Here is a 20948-nt window from a genome sequence, read left to right on the forward strand (position 1 = left end):
ATGAATGCTCTGCTCTGCTCTGCTCTGCTCAGGCAGCATGGGGCATGGGGATGGGGCATGGGGATGCAGAGGGCACGGCGGCGACAACGCGACGCTACGCTGTGGAGCTGAGAGTGCGGCGGACAGCTCGCCCATGCCAAGGCATCCCGAGGTCGTGGGTGACTCGAGGAACAGCCTTTTTTCGGGCAGAGCCTGCATGCTGCATGGACGCTTTAGTCTCGAATCTTGCCTCACGCGGCGACCTCAGTAACCTTGTCTGAGGGACCCGCAGTGCGCCCGCTGGTGCTGGTGCTGGTGCTGGTGCTGGTGCTGGTGCTGGTGCTGGTGCTGGCTGCTGCACTACTCTGCCTCACGTCCTGCAGCCCCTCGCCCGCTGCCTTCTCGCCTTCCCGCCCAGGGTGCAGGCCTGAAATAAAGAGGCAGCGGGGCCCGTCGCCTGAACGGACGTGTTGGCTGGAACTCACATGTCGATGAGGCTGTGATCGTTGGGTGGCGTGTTTTGCTTTCATGTTCAATCGTCCCGTCTTGTCCCTTCTCGCCGCACACACACATGCTACATCTCTACGTCTGCCCACGCCTCGCCAGCACCAGCTCCCCGCCCGCGACCTTGGCCCTTCGATCGACCACCGGCTTCGCGGATGTCTGCATTGGAGACGAGAGCTGTGCACGGAACTGCTGCCGCTCGGCCCTCTGGCCCGTATAATGCGCAACTGAAGACCATGTCCAGGTAGCTCTTTCCTCGCCCAGACCGAGAATATGCATCAGGCAGGAACACTGGACTCACCCAATGCTGACCCACACCTGCCTCCAGATCATCCATGTCCATCGATGCGCTGCTGCGACCAGACTCCGCAGAAACACAACAAGTGCAAAAGTTCGGCGAACTGGGTCGAACCTACTACCGCCACGGCCAGCATGTATACATGTTTCCCGCCGACGACGTACGAAACCCCCCCGCAGTCGACCAAAAGAGATATTGAGCTAATGTCAACGGGATAGAACGAGCTCGAGCGACTGGACATTGTGCACCGGCTCATATACACGGTTGCTCTGAACAAGCAACTGCACATTGCATCCTTCACAGCTCCACCGAGGCGAATTTTAGACATCGGCTTCGGCGATGGCTACTGGATGCTCGAGATGAGGGATCGATACCCGTCGACAGAAATCATCGGTCTCGACTTGGTCAATGATTCGCAGCCACCGCGAGACAGGAACTGCCAATTCCAAGCTCCTGTTGATTTCAATGCGCCAACTTGGCCCATCGAAGATTCCTCAGTAGACCTGGTTCACATGGCACAGCTGTGTGGCTCTGTACCCGATTGGGTAGCGCTGTACCGAAGAGCATATCGCTCGCTTCGCCCGGGCACAGGCCAGGTCGAGCATATCGAGATTGACTGGAAACCCCGAACTTCCGCTCGCGAGTTTCCTCCTCAGGGATTTGATCTACTCAGATGGTGGGAATACACATTGCATGCTTCCCAGATGGCCGGCAAGTCGCTGGAGTATCGCGACGATACCGAGGACCTTCTCGAGCAGGCCGGCTTCGTCGACATTTCTCACAAGAGGTTTCGGGTCCCCCTTTACGTTGCGGCAACGAAAGATAAGCGGGAGACAGCCTTGGCCCATGCTTATCAAATGGCCATGGGCTATCAGGGTTCGCAGTCTTTCACTGCTTTCAGCATGTCACTCTTCACAAGAGTGTTTGGTTGGCCGGCACAGTCGGCAGCACAGACTTGCGCAGCTGCACTCGCTGTGATACAAGGACACCCTTTACCCCTGTACATCAATTTGTAAGTGTTCGGGACGTGTCAAACTTTGCTCTGTCTGTTTTTGGCGATTACAACGACAAACTGACCGAGCTTTGCTTTCTAGGCACGTTTGGACTGCTCGAAGACCCCAAAGCTAAAAGGTCGTGCTTGGCTCGCAGTCTTCGATTTAATGATGACTGCCGCCATCATTATCGCGTCGCAGATATGAGAGTGCATACGAGAGTGTGAGGACGTTTATGAAGAAGCTTTTTTAACAGCAGATGGTCTGCATAGGGCGAGATCTCGCCCACGTCCAACCATCCATCTGTCCATCCATCCTTCGTTCACCACGCCTGCAGGACCATCTCCCACGTGCCCGGGCTACGGTAGCACGGAAAAGCCGGGGATTAAGCTTCCAAACAGATCGAGTCTGACGATCTATTTTGGACCGCTGCTAATATGAGCAAAGGCCCGTGACAAGAAGCGATATTGGCAACTCATCAGCAACACCCGTCATGACACCCGATGAGCGTGCACAAAGTTCACACGTCTGCCCAATGATGGAATTTTACAGCCACAACCGGATCAGCAGAATGCTCAAGCAGAGCTCTCCATTCTTTGTTCTGCAACCGGGCACTCGCAGGGAGCGGCAATCTATCTTGGGTGGACGCAAGATGCCAGCGTTGTTGTTGCATTCTGCCTCTCGGGATCACAACTGGATCACGAGAGGGACACGGATCTCTCCTTGGTGGAGCGAACAACAGCTTTGATCAAGAATCGAGGGATGAAGTGGACTGTCCGGACAGGTGCAAACACTTTCGGCTCTCGTATATCCGGCTTTACATGTATGATCTATTAAGGCGCTGTTGGCCGCAGAGCCCGCGCGCCTGCGCATTGTGCAAAGTCTGAGAGCGGGAAGGGAATCTATAATGAATAGGGAACAAGGAAATAACAGAAACTCCATTCATCTCCAAACTCTGAAACACCATTCTCTTCCCGACAGGGCTGAACGGAAGAAGGAGCGACCCAACGAGGTCGGAAATCCAGTACCATCCCTTTGGATACAAGCAGCACCGCGTTCACCCGCTTCTCGTACATAGCTCAATCATCTTCATCGGAAAGCATTTCGGATCCTACCGTGGACTGTGGTTAGTCGTAGTAGTAACGCAGCTCGATTGCCCTACCCATCTACGACCTTCCCACCAGCAGGGTAACCTTATTGCCCCAAACGCAGAAGATTGGTTGGTCCCGGATGCGGTAATTGAGCTAATCAAGATTTTGTAAGCCGGAGCTACTACGACTACTACTACTTCTTGACAGTGTGGTGGGACTTAAGCTTTCTTCGCGACAGTGTGGTGTGGTGGAAACCAAGCTTTTCCATCTTTCACTTTTCAGGGCAACTACCATTCCGCAACTTCTCCAGCTTTCGGGGGGACCGCGCGGACTGTTGGTTCCCACAAGAGAATGGATTAGCATGTATCCATGAACCTGATGAGAATGGACATTGGATACTGGGACCACTTACCTATCTTATCACAATTGAGGAGGCAGAGCGGGTCGAAAGCCTGTTTCATCTATGCGTTCACATGCAAGTCAGCCAGAGTCCGGGGATATCAAAAAACGTATCGCGAGCTAGGGCCGAAGAGATATCAAACTTTGATATGGTGAATCGCGAGGGAATGCGAGTGTTGCCGGTGGCACGAGTCGTGTTGCCACATATGCTTCGTCACCGTCCAATGTATCGCATTTCTGACCGGGCAGCACGGTACGACACCTCAAGCTTTTTCATGATCCGAGCCAGCCGCCCCGGCGAAAGCGAATAAGCGCGCCGCCATTGTTCGAGCATGTGTTAGCGAGAAGCTCAAGCTTCCCATGCGACAGCGCTATCCGAGGCAGCCGGCATTCGATGTCATGCAGTTGCTTGGTGTGCGTGTGCAGGTATCTCCAGCATAGGGCAGAAGGAAGTGAGAAATATGCACTTACCTTTCTCATCAGGTCCACTGCTGACTCGCCAATTTCATGCGGAAGGTAGTCTCTCTTGACTAAACCAACGCCATGCTCGCCCGTTGCCGTGCCCTCCATCTCGATTGCACGTTTGACCATCTTGTGTACCACTTCTTCAGCAACCGAGTGCTCTTTGTCGTTGTAGAGAATGATAGCGTGGAAGTTGCCGTCGCCTACGTGGCCAACGATGGAGCCGATAAGACCGCTCTTATCAAGATCCTCCTTGGTTTCTTCAATTATGTCAGGAAGTCTTGAGATCGGGACGGCAACGTCTGTGGTCCACACGTGGTCGCCTTCATCCTTTTTCTGGGCCATGACACTCCACAATGCTTCCTTCCGAGCGGACCAAAGTTCGTCTTGTTCTTCCTTGTTCCTAGCAAATTCGAAGCTCTTACTACCAGTCTTCTTGGCCAGATCCTTCACGATGCTGACGTGCTCCTTGACGCTGGAAGGCGTGCCTGCAAACTTGAAGAACAGGGTAGGAGCCTCCTGCCAAGACCTTGATGTCTGTCCAGCCTGGTTGATACATCGCATTTGAACATCATCCAATATTTCGATAGCTGCGATGGGAACGCCAGCACCGACGACGCGAGAGACACAATCTGCTGCTGTTCGTATCGAGGGGAAGGTGCACACTGCCACGTTAGTGGTTTGTGGCTTTGGTGTGACTTTCAGCGTCGCCTCTGTGACCAGGCCGAGTGTTCCTTCTGATCCAACGAACATTCGCGTCAAATCATATCCAGCGCTGCTTTTCCGAGGTCTTTGCTTCGTCTTTACGATGGTTCCATCAGCCATGACGACCGTGAGAGACAGAACCCAGTCCTTCATCGTACCATATCGATATGCATTGGTTCCAGAGCAGCCTGTACCGACCATGCCACCAATCATAGCACCCGGACCCGGGTCTGGTGGGAAGAAGAGTCCTTGTTCGGCGAGTTCCTCGTTAAGCAGTTCCCATCCAACAGCAGGCTGTACGACAACGTCCAAATCGTCCTTGTGCAGGGTGAGAATCTTGTCCATCCGGCTAAAATCGATGCAGATCCCACCTCGGGTGGATGCGAAATGGCCTTCTAATGAGGTTCCACCGCTGTAGCCCACAACTGGTATCCTGCGCTTGTGGCATATCTTCATAATCTCAGACGTCTCCTCCGTGCTGCCAGGCTTGACCACTGCGAACGGAACCTCCTCATCTTGGGTGTAGTAAGAGCTCCATTCGCTGCCCGCATGCGATTTCAGGTCTGATTCCCGTGTTGACACGTTCTCCTCTCCAACGATGGATACAAAATCGCTCCACGCCGCCTGTAATGTCGCCGGCGAGGTATCATGTCGAGGTGTCTTGGTTGCCGAGAGTGGAAGTGTAGATCTGGGGGATGCTTCTGCCGGAGATTGTTTACCTATGAACCAGCCGCCGAGAGCGCCTACTGCAAGAACTGTGCATGCGTTCGTTAGATGTATATAATAGCAGCGCCTTGTAACAATCAATGCTTACCAACTGGTATGAACCATGCGCCACTGCTCGAAGCGGCCTTCTGCTCTTCCCGCTGTGCTGCAAATCTGGCCTGCTCTTCCTTTTCTCTCTGCACACGCTCGTGCGTACTTTGGTATAGCTGACCCTTGAACGTCTCCCTCTCTTCGCCCTTCTTCTCTGTGGCGTAGAAACGCTTGCCCGCAAAGGATCGTCTGCAAATGGGAGATCTGCACTGGCTCGCGGACTCGAGTAGCCGGCGCTGAACATGTCGCGTGGAAATCGCCATTGTTGTCGCGCGGAAGACGCGATGCAAAAGAAAGTCTAAACTTGCAAGGGAATGGATGCTATAAAAGCATGGCTTGGGAATGGCAGCGGCAATGTTCAAAGTTGAGATGCATAGATACGTACAATAGCTCTCCGCACGCAATAGCGGAGCTTAGAACTAATGACAGCCATGCACGGCTAATGGCCCGCTTTCATCTCGGGATTCAAAGCATTATGGAATCATCGTATGGCAGGATGGCAGTGTCAATTGTGCTACAAGTCTGCATGTACACTATATAGAGTGGTAGCTGGTCGCCGGCCGACTATACAATCTTTGGCGTTTCGCCTGGTCCGCTTTCACATGCAACCATGGTCCGCTTGGCCGAAGCTCAGATTCTATATATGTGGTCTCAGTGCTTTCAAGTGAGATGTCTTCACACAATGTCATAATCCGCAACTCTTCGAAAGAGCCATCACATCAGAGTCTTATACTACATAACTCCATCACTCCGTGAATGCGCGCACGCATTTCTGCCTCAGAACTCCAAACTCCTCAAGCTGATGATCTTTTGTCTACAACTCTCATACCCGGAGCAGTCCACATGCACATAACGCCCTTCAAGGTCCCCTCTCCACTCAGATGAATCTGACGAACGAGATTTCCGGCACGTTACTTACATGCCGTGTGTACCACCGCTGGAGTCAGTGCTGTGCTGTAATGGCATACCAGGAGGCATTCCAGCAGATGTCAGACCTGCAGGCGGCATAGGTTGCGCGGACATGGCTCCTCCTGGCGAGTTTGTCTTCACATCATCTCCCGTCCTCTTTTTCTCCTTCTTGGCCCATCTCAAGCCGCATGCATTGCAGAGAGTCTTAGGTCCCTTGGGTCCTTTTCTCCATTCCGGTGAATCCAGCGTGCCACAGTCTGCACACACATATTCGTCGGCTACCTTTAGCTTCTTCTTTTCCTTCTTCGAGCTCTCACGGTCTCGGTCCAGGAGTATGGCAATACCCGCGTCGCCTCTGATCAGCGCAGGTGACGTATCACCAGTAGAAATACCATGACTTCGTTCTCCATCTCGATACCGTAGACCAGTGAGCAGCTCGATTGATTCGAGGTGGGTATTGCTAGCTTCGTACCGTGACATTTTGTCGGCAATACTATCCGGTTTTTGAGCTGAAAGTGCGCTGTCGAGATTCTGCCTCGTAAGGGCAGTGTTAGAGATGGGAGGTTTTGCGGGTGGCGGCATGCCTTGGTAATTGGGTGTGGCATTGGGTGCTTCCGAGAGGCCGTCCTGGGCGAGCGAGCCCGCCGGACCTGAATGTGAAGGTGTGGCTCCTGCTTGTGACGACGCTTGTTCCCGGTACAGTCTTTCTTGTTCGGCGTTCTCTTCCATCTCCTCGCGTTTAAGCTCCTCTATCCGCCTCATGAGGCGCTCGTTCTCGATCTTGTGCTCCAGGAAGGAATCGAGAAGGGCGGCATTTTTTGTGGGATACGGTCTTGCCATCATAAAGAAACCTCTACAAAGACCGGAGACTGGTAGTGTCTGGCCGGTTGGAGTCTGTCCGAATGTGGTTGCACCTGGCGGTTCTGGCGAGATGTGTGGGTGGCCGTCACATTCGAAAATCATGTACGTACCATCGTCCTTCTTGAATCGGTAGAAGAATCGCAAGGCATTCCCGCTGGCTATGCTTTCGTTAAATTCACGCATGAAAATGCCGCTGTCGTCAGGGTGCACATATTCGCCTATGAATTTGCCTATGAGTGAATGCGGCTCGTACCCGGTGATGGCCTTGCATGACGGAGACACGTATAAAATTCGACCATCCGGGGTGAGAATGTGCAAGAAGTCCTTGAGCTCTTCTATAATTCTTTGCGACCAATTCCTCCTCTTGGTGAATTCTGTGAGAGTGCTACTACCCGACTGCGGCGGCATACCAAAGCCTGTTGGCAAAGGCCCAGCGCCGGCTCCACTCAAGGACATACCATCGTCGTGCTGCTGGTTGTGGCCAGGCGTATATGCAACGCTCCCGTTCCCATTACTGCTCGAGACATTAGGGTCTTGCGAGGGCGCACCGCGGGCGCCGTTTCCTACGGACGGCGCTCCGAGGTTGGCAAAGGACTGGTCTGCAGAGCCGGACAAGTCGAGGTCCAAGTCCATGGGCAGACTCATGTCGATGTCGAGCGCGCTGAGGGAATGAGGCCCATTTCCCATGAGGTCCATATCCGGCGCGCTCGCGGCCATATTATTGGAAAGGCCTGCATCGCCAGGGTATAACGACATGCAGCGCGTCTGGTCGGCGTCGGCGGTCGCGTGGAGTTGCGGACTGGGCACTGGGCACTGGCGAGGTGGGCCACGGTCTCGTTTCGGTGTCGATCGAGCGATCTGTTGCTTGTGCGGCTGGAGCACGATCACGGGCGCACGCGCTGGCTGCTGAGATCAAGCAGGGGATGCGGGCACAGCGCCGACGATCGTGTGCGTGTGCGAGGTGACTGCGCTGCAGAATGTCCAGGATAGGCACAATGGAGTAACATACAGCCGCTCAGCAAGAGGGCGTGTGGAGCTGGCAGCAGGAGGAGAGAGAGATGAAGTTACCGGCGGCTCAGGACACTTTGGACATGTAGCTGCTATAAGGCCGTTTTAGCAGGGATAGGGAAAGTCACGAAGCTTCACTGTAGAGTTTGCTGTCGGCGCGCTGAACGTTTCATCCTCCAAAATGTGAGTGTAGAAAGCAGGCGTTCCTCTGTCGCTGAGGGTGTGTCTACTTGCTAGTCGGTGGATCGGTGGATTGTCGATACTTAGTAATCTTCTACCGATACTATTAATTTTCGATAACCGCTTTTTAAGGTAGATAAGTCGGTAGATTAGAAAGACCGTATACTACTAGTCGCTAAAGCGGTAAATTAGTCGCAATCGTAGTATATAAAAGCGTAATTCGAGCTATTCTAGTTAGACCCTATAGTAGTTCGGTTTCCGAACTACCAAACGTATATAGTTTAGTTTCTTAGCGGCGAACTAGCTCCCTAGTTCCGGTTTGGTTTTTTCGAACTATATAGATTCCTAGTTTAAACTAGAGACTATATTAGTTTTACTATAAGGACACTCTTATTCGACTACCGGCTACGATTGCCGGCTATAATAGTAACTCTATTATATTTACTACGCTCTTTTACCGTTGCTAGGCCGTAGTTGCCGTTGCTAGGCCGTAGTTTTACTATAAGGATACTCTTATTCGACTACTAGCTACGATTGCCGGCTATAATAGTTACTAGATTGTATTTACTACGCTTTATTACCGTTACTAGGGCGTAGTTGCCGTTGCTAGGGCGTAGTTGCCGTTACTAGGGCGTAGTTGCTATTACTAGGGCGTAGTTACCGTAGTTGCGAAAGCTTACCTATATAACGTTACGTAGGCGGCAATAATTAGGGCTTCGCGATATTCTTATACTTTTAACTTCTTCCTCTATACCTATACCGACAATAACTACTATACGCTACGCCCCCGCCCCTTTCCCTTATAATAGCAAGAGAGAAGCGCGCCGCGCGCTAAATAGAAGATAGAACTAAAGACCGCGAGTTTGTTTTATCTAAGCGTCTAACTAAAAAGCGCAAAACTAAAGAGGAGTACTCTACGAAGAAGAATTCCGTACGAGACCGCGAGAGAAAGGATAAGATAGATAAGGATAAAAGAGCTAAGAATAAGAGAAGAAAGGCGCGGAATAAGGCATTCTATCGATAGCTAGCGCCTATAGAAAAAAGTAAAGGTTAGAATAAGAAGACAACCTAAGAGAAGGCTAAGAGGAGGAAAGAATTGCGGCTAGTTTTCGAGCGTAAAGTTCTAGTAGCGTAAGTCAATCTAGCTAGCGGCCGTAGCTAGTAGCTATAGCCGGTAGCTATAGCCGGTAGCTATAGCCGGCATATTTTTCTTTAATACGTTAACTAATAGTATTTAGACCTATAGCTACTACCTCTATCGATACGACCGATAGTAACGGAGATGTTTAGATAGCCGAGAACAATAATACTAGAGTTTAGGATGCCGCGATAGAGCTTAATACTACGAATAAAGGAACTAAAAAAAGCGAGGAGATACTATACGTCGATCTAGTAATAGGTATAGTCTTAGGGCCTAACGCTATAGACGATAAGCGCTAGGAGTAGATCGAGTACGGTTAAAGAGACGAGATACTAGTAAAGGGCTAAGGTATAAGTCCTATTAATCTAGAAAATTGTAGTTAAAGCTGCTACGAAAAGCTAGCAAGGATTAGAATCGAGACTAGTCGTCTTTATATCCTCGATATAGAGCGGAAGTTTCTTTATTAGTATTAGAGCGAAGCCTTTGCGTCTATAAAGGCAAAGTAGCTTACGATTAATGCGATCGGGGCTAGGTATCTAGAGACGGCAGAAGTATTACTATAGGAGGAAGGGGTATAGGTAATTATTCTATACTCGGCATATATAGCCGGCGTTCGTAGCCGGCAGATACTAGTAGTTAAATAGGAAGCGTTTCTCGAAGGCAGAGTGCTACTACTATATAAAATCTTTACTAAGGTAGAGAGGGCTTGTATCCGGAATCTAAGCTACTAGTAGGATAGGTTAGCGTTAGAATTCTCTAAATCTCTATATAAGCCTCCGAAGGATTACCTATTTTAGCGATACGGCTTTATCTCGACTACTCCGTAGGTACCCGAAGAAGCTCGAGCGCTCTTTAAGGTCTTTACTAAGAAGCGGAAGGAGTTCGAGGATTAGGATTAGTTAATAGAGCTGTTAGTTAGTCTTAGGTTTCGTAGTTAGACTCGGCCTAAGCATTTACTTATCGAGTGTCTTATACCGAAAGAGGATAGATTAAGACTAAAAACGAGCTTAGATTCGTTAGGTATAGTAGCTCGGTTCCGTTAGTAGGAGAGAGCCGCCGTATAGAAGGCAAAATTTAGGTAGTTAGGGTAGCTAGGAAAGAAATTCTAGTAGTTAGGCTAGCTAGAGTAGCTAGGAAAAAAAATCTAGTAGTTAGGTAGCTAGGAAACAAAAAAAAAGGTAGCTAGCTATTTACTACCTAGCTATTCCTAACGATACGATACTATAAAAGAAAGGGTGTTTCCCTATAGCTACTAGTATATATCTACTACTCCTAAGTCCTTACCTTACCGTACGAAACCTTAAAACATACCGACCGATATTGTATATATACTAGGCGCTATACTAGGAAGGGTAATAACGAGACGATAGTCGAAATAGTCTAGTATACGAGCGAGATTGCGACAACGTCGAGAGGAGGTCGTATACTTACCTTCGAGCCTATCGAGTCCTAGACGACGATTAGGGCTAGATTTATCCTCTCTAAATCCTAGTAGTAGGAATTCATTATAGGGTACTACTACCTAGTCCTTACCTTTACGGAGTCTAAGTAGAAGGTTGTTCGGAGATATAAGAATATCGAGTATTAACCCGGAAATCTTCGAAAAGGCTAGCTAGGCGTATCTTTAGAAACCCGAGTATATAGAGCAGTTCAATTAATAGGTCTATAAGATATAGTTCCCTTTATACTTACGTTCGAAGGAGTGTAAACTCCGGAAGTACTCGATGCGATAAGGGAGTAAGGAGCGAACGGATATATTCTAGAAGTTCTTTATAGAGGGGGCATTATACCGTTATACGACTTCTCGACTTAAAGGTTAACTAGTAATTGTCTATAACTTCTACGGTTTAATCTTAAAATACCCGAAACTAGGGGATAGGAACTTATCGCCTACGAACTATCTCTATTCTAAATAGTATCGGGAATCTTAAGGAGAGAGGAGAGTTAATATAGATATAGCGTTCTAGAAAGAGGTACGTTTTCTAAAATGCCGGCTATAGCTACCGGCTATAGCTGCCGGCTATAGCTACCGGCTACAGATTCCGGCTATAGATTCCGGCTATAGATTCCGGCTACTTAAATCAACCGTAGAGGTCTAGCTAATTATTATAGGCTACGCTTAAGGAAGCTCTAGGATTAAAGGCTACCGATTTCTCCTCCGAAGACTTTAAGCAACTAGTAAACGAAATACTAGCTATAAACGGTCTTCCGGAAGACTTCTACGAAAGGGAGTCTATATAGAAGATATACCTATATCTTATAAACTACCCTCCCCTATTTCTCGGCGCGATAACCTAGCGTATTATATTCGAAAAGAATAAAGAGGCTACGTTAGACGATATTCGGGAGATCCTCCGTAATACTCGCCGAGTAGCTATTACTATCGATAGCTAGTTAAGCCGGACTATAAGAGCCTCCTTCCTCTCGATTATGCTATACTTTATTAATTCGGATTAGAAACTCTAGGAACTTATAATCGGATTCCCTAAAATTCTAGGTTCCTATACTAGTAAGGATATAGCGAAGCTTGTCTATACGGTAATAGACAGGGTTAGCGTAATAACGAAACTGATCTCGATTACTGCGGACAACGCTAGTAATAATCGAACATTGTATAAGGCGTTATATATACAATTCACTCGCATATGTCTTTAAAATTACTAATTGTATCGATAGGGTCGAGTACGTAGAGGAGATTATAAGGTCTATAATCTAGCTTAATCTTCCGAATATTAAGCTCGCTACGATTCCGGATACGTACGACAATACGTACGATAATAACGATAAAGAGGAGCCTATTAATAGCCCTAGCCCTAACGAATCGGAGCCGACGTCGTTGCTAGTTACATCCCTATAGAAGTTTCCCTACTTCGCTTATATAGTTCAAATCGCGATCCGAGCCCTCTTTAAGACGCTTAAAATTGTACTATTAAACGACGACTAATAGAAGATCCTAGATAAGGATAAAGTAAAGTCGAAAGTCGAGAAACTTATTATAGTAATAAGACGGGATAAGGTAGAGAGCCTCGCTCTCGTTTTATATAAGGTATAACTTTTGTCCGTAGCCTGCACCTATAGCCGGCAACCTAGTATAGTTCTAACTCTTTTTCTCTAGCTTCGTCGTCTAGTAATATATACGAACTCGAGCTTATAGAGATATAACCGATTCGAGGCTATTTAAAAGAACCTAATCGAGCGCCCTAAAACCGATGCCTAGAATATCGTATAGAATAAGCGATAGTAAAAGCGGCCTCCTTAGCGCCTACTCCGTTTTACCTAAAACGTTAAGACCCGGTTCGATTCGACTTTCTATATAGTTACGAGGGGATGTACTTTACGTACCGCTCTCGAGATCTATTAGAGTTCCGAGGGTATTAAGTAGCTCGGCCTTACCGTCGCCGAATAGCGCTAAGTAGAGTATCTCGTCGATATTAGTAAGCATTACGCGAAGGTTACTACTACGATTAGAAGAACCCGAGGACCGACGATCTACCTTGTCTTTACGTACTATAACTAGCTCTTTAACGAGCTCGAGGAAACCGTAGCTAAGCTAGCTAAGAAGAGCGTTCCCTAGAAAGTAGCTATAACGAAAGCTATAGACACCTCCTATACTAAGTTACATAAATATTATAGTGCTACCTTTAACTCGTTCGAGGATATCTATAGCGTTACGTACTTGCTTAACCCGGTAGAAAAGGATATATACTAGCAGAGGCCGGAATAGAAGGCGGACGAGGTATAGCCGAAGCATTACTAGACTATTCTAAAAAAGATGTTCTACGAGCGTCGGAAAGAAACTAGTCTAAATACAGCTCCTATAAAGAAAAAGAAGGTTTAGAAGGCTCCGATATTATACCTGTTTCGTAGGTAGGAAGTAGAGGCAGAAGAGGAAGCAACTACTAAAGTAAATAAAGAAGAGTTCGATCTCTATCGGCGCGCGAGTAAGTATAAACCCGTAGGCTCGGAAAGAGGGCTAATAATCTCTAGATCTTACCGGTCTTCTAGACGAATTCGGAGACGATATTCTCGCTATATAGTAGCGGTTAGAGCCTAAGTTTCTAACGATAGCGTCGGTCGCTCGGGACGTCCTCGCTATCCCGAGCGTAGGTATAGGCTATAAGAGGTCTTTTAGTATCGCTCGTTACTAGGGCCGCTTTAATCGAACATACTCGCCTACTACCTTCGAATCTATTATAGTATTCCGATACTATCTCCTCTACTAGAATCGCTAAGGTAGGTTACTAAAGATTATACTAAAGGAGTTAATCGAGGAATTAGAAAACCTTAAGATTAAAGAAACCTAGGAGCGCGAAGAGAATGCGAAATTTAGTCTAAGCGAAACCCTAATTAGCGATAACGAAGAGGAGGAGGGCGGAGGTAGAAGGCGATACCGGGTCGAGAAGCGGAAACGTATATAGGCTTAGAGTAGCTTTAAGGAGACGAAGCGTTTACGTATAAGGTAATATAGCCGGCGTATATAGCCGGCATATATCCGAAATGTGTTTCGAATTCCTAGGACCTAAATAGACTAGTTGCTATAGCAACCGACCCCGCTTACCTACGGACTATTTCTAATTCTCTGTTCGCTCTTCCTCTCCTTCTTCCCTTTCCCTATATTCTTAAAGACAAATATACCTTAAGGATTCGGCTCTTCGGGCCTTCCTAAGCTAGCTGCCTCCCCTTCCTTAAGCTACTATCCTTTATTCGAATCTAACGATAACCTAATAAGGCGGTTTAATAGAAGACTATTTGTTCTAGAAGGCAAGAAGCATTAATATCTCCTTACGATTATATACTTATTAATTTTCTAGGTCCTACCGATATACCCTCGTCGCCTAAACGCGTAGATAAATATCTTTAGAGGCTAAAGGGTAAGGGTAAAGCAAGCTAAGTATAGGGAGACTGTAGCGAGAACGAGATATCGGAAGAGTAAGGCTCTCCGTAGTATATACGAAGGAAGGGGATTCCTCGGAAAATAGTACCGAAAAATAAGAAGGCTATAGGTAGATAGGAGAAGGCTAAAAAGAGTAGGCGGACGAAGACTATTGCGAAGAAAAGTTATCTTTCTATTAAAAGAAAGGGAATAAGGCAGGACTCGACGATAAAGAAGCGGCGCTTTAAACTAGGTACTATTGCCCTTCGCTAGATCCGGCTTTTCTAAAATAAAAGAGGGACCGAGCTTTTAATCCCTAAGACTCCCTTCTAGCGACTCGTCCGAGAAATTATATTAGATTTTCGGTCTAGTATACGATTTACGGCTAAGGCGATTAGTGCTCTTTAGGAAGCTACGGAGGCATTTCTCGTAACCGAGCTTAAGCTTTTAAACCTCCTTGCTATCTATACGAAGCGGGTTACTCTTTAAAATAAAGATATATAGCTTCTAGCTAAAATTCGGCGTCGGTTTATAGCGGATTAGTTGGAAATTGTATTTAGTCGTTAGATTAACCTAGGAGGAGGCCTATTTTCGCATCCTTTTACCGGCTATAGGTGCCGGCTATATTTCTAATTTTATCTCCGCGCCGTCTCTAAATCTAAGGTACGAAGTAGAAACCTAGCGCTCTATATTTACCCGGCTATTATAGAGACGAGCTACATTTAGATTAGTTTCTTCGTATATCGCGACCTAGCGGGTAGTAAGCGAAAGGGCGATAGAACGTTTATAATACGTCTCTATTTAGACCTAAAACATAAAGGTCCTAAGGAGCCCTAGCATCCTAACTATAAGGAGATTCTTTAGCATTAGCACTTTAATCCTCTATACTACGAGGCAGATAGTAAGCCTACGAGAGAGAAACTTTAACGAGAAATTCTCTATAATACGTAGCGCTATTATACGGCTGTAGATGCGTACTAAGTCCGGCAACTCGAAGAAGAATTAAGATAGCGTATTAGCGACCGAGGAAGAGATCGATAGTATACTAGTAGAGTCGAGGTCTTATAAGCGAAGCATAAGATAATATAGGCTCTTAGTCGTATAGAGTAACGTACTATGTAAATAACTAGGCGTACTACTCTTATTCACTTACGACCTATATCCTAGGATACTCTTCTCGTACTTTTTATACTCTTTTCTAATACCTTACCTATAAGCGCTCCGCGATAACCGAGTAAATATAAGCTATAGGGTTTCCGCTCGGTACCTTAGCCTCCGAGATAGGGCGGAGTTGAATTTAGAGCGATAGCCGGCACTCGTAGCCGGCATATAGAGACGGTAGTAGGCCTTTTCCTGCTAAATAACTAGCTTGTTTAGTATAGCCTACCTAATATTTCTTATATTTACTAGCAATAGGCCTAGGTTACTTATAAGATTACTATAGCTAGTAAAGGCATTACTAAAGAATATCTATACTATAGTAAGATACTATTATTACGCCGGCTATTTATTAAAAGGAGGCTTTCGCCTGTTACTATACCGGCTGTGTATGCCGGCTATATTTTGAAGTCTCCCGTACCTGCCTTTTTTAGCCGTGCCTACCTTTTTTAGCCGTGCCTACCTTCTTTCCTTGCTCTAACGTTACTATAATATAGGCTTACGCAAAGCTTACTCTATTGCCTAGCGATACCGCGATACTACCGCTATATTTAACCTTCGTATCGATACCTATACCTCTACGCTCTATATCTACTACCTCCGTAATACCCTCGCTCCGCGCGCGCCTTCGTATACCTTCGTAACGCACTTTTTTCCTCAATTCGACGACTTTTATAATAGCGAGTCTACTTAACTAAGTTACGACGCCTCGCAAGAAGGGACCTAGTACTTCTACGGGTCGCAACAAGACCGGAAATAGTAGAACGAGTATAGTACATTAACGTAAGAGGGCTGCTACTACTACCGCTAGCTCCGGTGCTAGAAAAGGCGTCGCGAGTAAGGCTCCGCGTAAGACAACGGCGGGTAAGGCTCTATATAAGACGACAACTAGCGCTTCTACTACTAGTAGTAATCGTATAAAGCGTCGATAGCGCCTAGGAAGTAAGTCCTATTTATAGCCGGTAGCGTAGCCGGCAGCGTAGCCGGTAGCGTAGCCGGCATTCTTACTATCTTTTTACTAATCCTTCTTTAGCCGTAGCCCTCCGTAAGATTCGGCAGTATTAGAAGAGTTCTTAGCTCCTAATCCGTAAAGCTCCTTTCTAACGACTTATTCGCGAAATTACCTAGGATTATAGAACGGACCTTCGCTTCTAAGCCTCTACGATAGGCGCCCTTTAAGAGGCTATAGAAGCCTACCTAGTTCGTATCTTCGAATGTATATTTCTCTTCTACCTCTTTTCGGACTATACTAATACTATTTTAGCGGTTAACCTTATAGCTATCTACGCGAAGCGTATAACGATTATAGACAAGGATTTCAAAGCACTCGATTAGATTCTAAAAGGCTAGAATGTCTATATTCGAGACGGTGCTAGGTAGGATAGATATTCTAGTAGAAAGGATGTTCGTAGTATTATCTATAAGCTTTTCTGTATACGAAATAAGCCGCTATTATACGGCGCTGTATACCGCGCTCTAAATACTCTCTAAGTATATATATATAGTATAGTATACTTTATTAGCCGTACGGAATAGAAGTCTCCCAAAATCCCGTTAGTACTAAGGAGTAAAAAGGCCGGCTACGCTGCCGGCTACGCTGCCGGCTACGCTACTAGCTACGCTACTAGGTTTTTTAAAGAACTAAAAGAAGATAGACATTCCGGTTGATTTGTATTAGTTTAGATTTTTATAAAAAGAAAATAGGGAAAAATAAGGAAGGTTGAAGAGCCTAATAGTTATAGTTATAGGCACTATCCCTGTTTTCTAGAGTATATTATACACCTGCCTTCGCAACTCTACCTAATACTCCCTCTAAATATCCTTATACTCTACCTACTAAAAATTCAACTAGGTACCTAGACCTGTAGCTGCCTCTATATCTTTTACTATCTTCTATAGGTTAAAGGCCTCTTCTATAGCAGCCTCTACCTCCTTATACAATACGAAGTCACTACCTGCCCTACCCTTTATATCTCCTAAATAACTAAGAGTTCTAAGGAACGAACTAGTATTCGGCCTTAGTATAGCGAGTAACTAGTAGAACGTTCTATAGAGCTGCCTTATAGCTCTTTTATATACTATACCGATACCGAGGGAGGAGCTATCCTAGTACTTAATATTGTCGAATAGTTTAGTAGGAAAGTGTATAAACTTCTTAAGGAGGAGGACTTCTAGGGAAATCGATAAGTTCTGCCTAGATCTAGATAAAGACATTCTACTAAGCAGTTAGGGAATTGAACTGTAAACGAAAGGATGAAATTTATACCTAAGGAGTACAGTTTCCGAACTGAACTATAATGCCTTATATATGTATATATATATATACTTTTGATTAGTTAGTGCCCTTAGCTAATTGTCTATAGATTTGAGGTTATATAAGTACCTTTATACAACTACGTAGCCTAAGTAGGATTCGAAAATTCTATAAGTACTAAGGACTAAAAATGCCGGCTACGCTGCCGGCTACACTACTAAGTCTTACAAAGGGCTTGCTTAAAGCTACGTATACATTCGTACACTTCTTAAAAACCGATAAATTATATAGTTCGAACCAGCTACTTATATAGTTACTTAGCAAACCAACCCAAACCAAACTAGAGTTTCGGCTTGGCAAACCAAACTAAACCAACCCGAACTACTGCGGGGTCTAATTCTAGTAGGGCTACTATATCTATATATTACTATTAATATAGTATCTACTAAATATAGCGCCGAAGAAGGCTAAAACGACTAATTCTACGACTCTTACGAAGCGTAAAAATACTACTAAGAATATACTAGCTAGTAAGAAGTCTAAGCTAAGTACTAGGCCTATAGCTAGCTTCGAGTTTCTAGAGATTATTTAATAGAAGGCAGTCTATAAGGATTAAGGAATACTTCTTAAAGTAGGTAAAGAAGCTAAAGGATAAGGGGTTAATAAACTATAGTAATAGCTTCTATACTAGATACTACCGCTATATTACTATATAGATAAGCTTAAAGTTTAGGTTATATTTTAAGGAAGAAGGCTATAGGGCGCGCTCGCGGACCTTTAAAAAGAAGTACTATCTATATACCGCTTACTTAAAGTATATAGGCGGCTAGAATAGATATCCCCTAAAGCCTAGTAATAAGGAGGTTACTAACGAGCACTTCTAAAGGTATCTAGAGTATAAATAATAGCGTAACGAGTATCTAGAGTTTGTAACCTAGCTCTCTAATATTATTAAGCTAAATATAGCAAGCGGTAGCAAGGCGGGGGTTAGTAATAGTCTTACGTAAGATAGTAATATAGATATTAGTAGGTTAGACGAGAAAGACGATAGTAGGGATAAAAATAAAGAGATAGAAAAAGGCGAAGTAACTACTAAAGTACTACTTCTAGAAGGAATAACCGCTAGGGAATAAGACGAGTTAATTATAGTATTAGACTACTATACTAGCGCGCCCGTTTTCTAGTATTATATAGCGATAAAAGATCGGAAGTATCTACGCTTACTTAGTATAGATCTCGGGCGTACTTATAGGCAAAGGCCGGCTACGTACTTAGCGCTAAGCCTCTTCGGCTTCCGCCTTATATATACTTCCCTCTTCTTAGCTATAGCCCTATAGCTAGTTAACTAGTTAGCCTTAGTATACCCCGTACCTATATATATAGCCGAGTAGCTAATAAAAATAACGTTATAATCTAATATCCGTAGCCTATAGACGAACGTATAACTAGTTATCTAATTAAATAATTTAAATCTAATACCCTATACCCGAACGTATAGCCGAGCTAATTAAATAACTTTATAATCTTACTAATCTAAGACAAATAAATAAAGCCTATAAGCTAACCTCTCTAGGGTAGGTACTCGTATAGCCGAGTTACGCGCCTAAGGGCCGAAGGCAATTTTAAATTAGGTACCTCTAAAGCCGCGTCTACCGAGGATTAGCCTAGTTAGCTAAGAAGCGTACGCCGAGAATCGAACGCGCGATCTTAATCTATAGACTAGAAGCGCGAATACTATATTAAACTACTATACTAGCGCGCCCGTTTACTAGTATTATATAGTTATAAAAGATTAGAAGTATCTACGCTTACTTAGCGACGAGCGTAGATCTTAGGTATACTTATAAGTAAAGGTCGGCTACGTACCGTAACCTAGCGCTAAGCCTCCTCGGCTTCTGCCCTATATATAGCCGACGTTAATAGCGGATTAGACCTATTAATATTATTAGAATTAGAAGTATAAGTACTCGTTACTACGCGTTACGTAAAGGTATATACTACGAAGCGAGAGGCTACTAAGAAGTAGGCTAGATTAGACGCTAAGAAGAAGGATAAGAAGGATAATAATACTATACTTAGTCTTATAAAGAAGAGCTAGATTCTACTATAATAGACATTATTAGCCTTCCTTAAGGCTACTCGAGACGACGCTTAGTAGGCTTATAGGGATACTACTATTAAGCCTAAGAGAGTACGTAGTAAAAAGGCTAAAGCGCTAAAGAAACGCGTAGGGTATAGTATCGATATTCGTATCGGAAATGTCGCTAATTGTCCTATAGAGAAGGATATTCTAGTAGATATTAGTATAGCGGACTGTACCCTCCTTATAATAGAGATAGGTAAGCCTAATATAGGATATATCGCTATTATATCCGCTAGGTACTATAGGATATTAAAACTAGACCCTAGCCGTTACCTAGTACTAATAGCTACGTATATCCTAACTATTCGTATATATAGAACAACTCTCTATCGTATAGATATAGTTGTTAGTAGCTAGCTATACTATTATAATATAGAGAGAGGTTTTTATTACGTAGGAAGGTTGTTTCTAAAGTACTAATATACTATAGAAGGTCGAGGAGTTTAATAATTAGAATTACTTTTTTATTTAAAATATACGCTATTATCTATACGATTAATCTATATAGAGGTATTATTAGTTTTTGCTAACGGATCGCGGTAACGTATAGAGCCTTTTATATATAAAGAAAAGATATTAGTAGTACTTAGAGCCTAGTAATTAGAGGTATACTAAATATTAAAGAAGAGCGAGCAATAGCTAGAATATAACAGTTAGAATATAGAAATAGCGGTCCTTACTAAATTCCTTATATAATCTAATTAATCCTATTTTCTATACTATTATATTAATATTACTAGTCTCCTGCGCCTAAGACTCTAGATTCTAGACTTCTCGCTTATCTATTCTACTATAATAGTACTATCTTCTAAGTACTACTTATAATTATTATATATTCCCTATATAAATATCTCTTAAAATAGCTAATATAGATCCTCGTTGTCTACTATAACGACCGGCTCTTTATCCTCGTCTAGACCTTCCTCGACTAGTAGATCTAGTATAGCTAGTAGCTCCGTACGAAGCGATTGTTTACTATAATAAAAGATAAAGTTATAGACTATAAATTAGAATATAATAAACCTCGACTATAAGCGGATAGAATACTTCTTATAAGTACCGATATAGACAATCTCGAAGCGCTTCTATATTAATCTAAATAGCCGCTCTATAACGTTACGAAGCTAAGTATACTAAAGGCTATATAGCTTAGTCTTTCTTATTATCCCGCCTAT

The 20948-nt window shown here is 44.9% G+C and overlaps 4 protein-coding genes across 4 annotated transcripts; 2 read left to right on the top strand and 2 right to left on the bottom strand.

Moving 5' to 3' along the window:
• Positions 1-453: 453 nt before the first annotated feature.
• Positions 454-2723, top strand: MYCFIDRAFT_52289 (uncharacterized protein). Its single transcript, XM_007927674.1, has 4 exons — positions 454-727; positions 812-941; positions 1000-1793; positions 1876-2723. The coding sequence occupies exons 1-4, from the start codon at positions 639-641 to the stop codon at positions 1907-1909; spliced, it is 1047 nt and encodes a 348-aa protein (XP_007925865.1). The 5' UTR covers positions 454-638; the 3' UTR covers positions 1910-2723.
• Positions 2724-2791: 68 nt separating this feature from the next.
• Positions 2792-4145, top strand: MYCFIDRAFT_211312 (uncharacterized protein; the record flags this gene model as incomplete). The annotated part of the gene is made up of 1 exon (XM_007928414.1): positions 2792-4145. A coding segment is annotated over one exon (244 nt), but the record flags the coding sequence as incomplete, so codon positions are not given.
• Positions 3537-5509, bottom strand: MYCFIDRAFT_174809 (uncharacterized protein; the record flags this gene model as incomplete). Its single annotated transcript, XM_007928415.1, has 2 exons — positions 3537-5176; positions 5245-5509. The coding sequence occupies 2 exons, from the start codon at positions 5507-5509 to the stop codon at positions 3537-3539; spliced, it is 1905 nt and encodes a 634-aa protein (XP_007926606.1).
• Positions 5510-6161: 652 nt separating this feature from the next.
• Positions 6162-7472, bottom strand: WCO2 (blue light activated transcription factor; the record flags this gene model as incomplete). Its single annotated transcript, XM_007928416.1, has 1 exon — positions 6162-7472. One exon carries the CDS (start codon positions 7470-7472, stop codon positions 6162-6164), a length of 1311 nt encoding a protein of 436 aa, XP_007926607.1.
• Between the last annotated feature and the right edge of the window lie 13476 nt (positions 7473-20948).

The sequence above is a fragment of the Pseudocercospora fijiensis genome (assembly GCF_000340215.1).
Source record: "Pseudocercospora fijiensis CIRAD86 unplaced genomic scaffold MYCFIscaffold_4, whole genome shotgun sequence".
NCBI lineage: Eukaryota > Fungi > Ascomycota > Dothideomycetes > Mycosphaerellales > Mycosphaerellaceae > Pseudocercospora > Pseudocercospora fijiensis.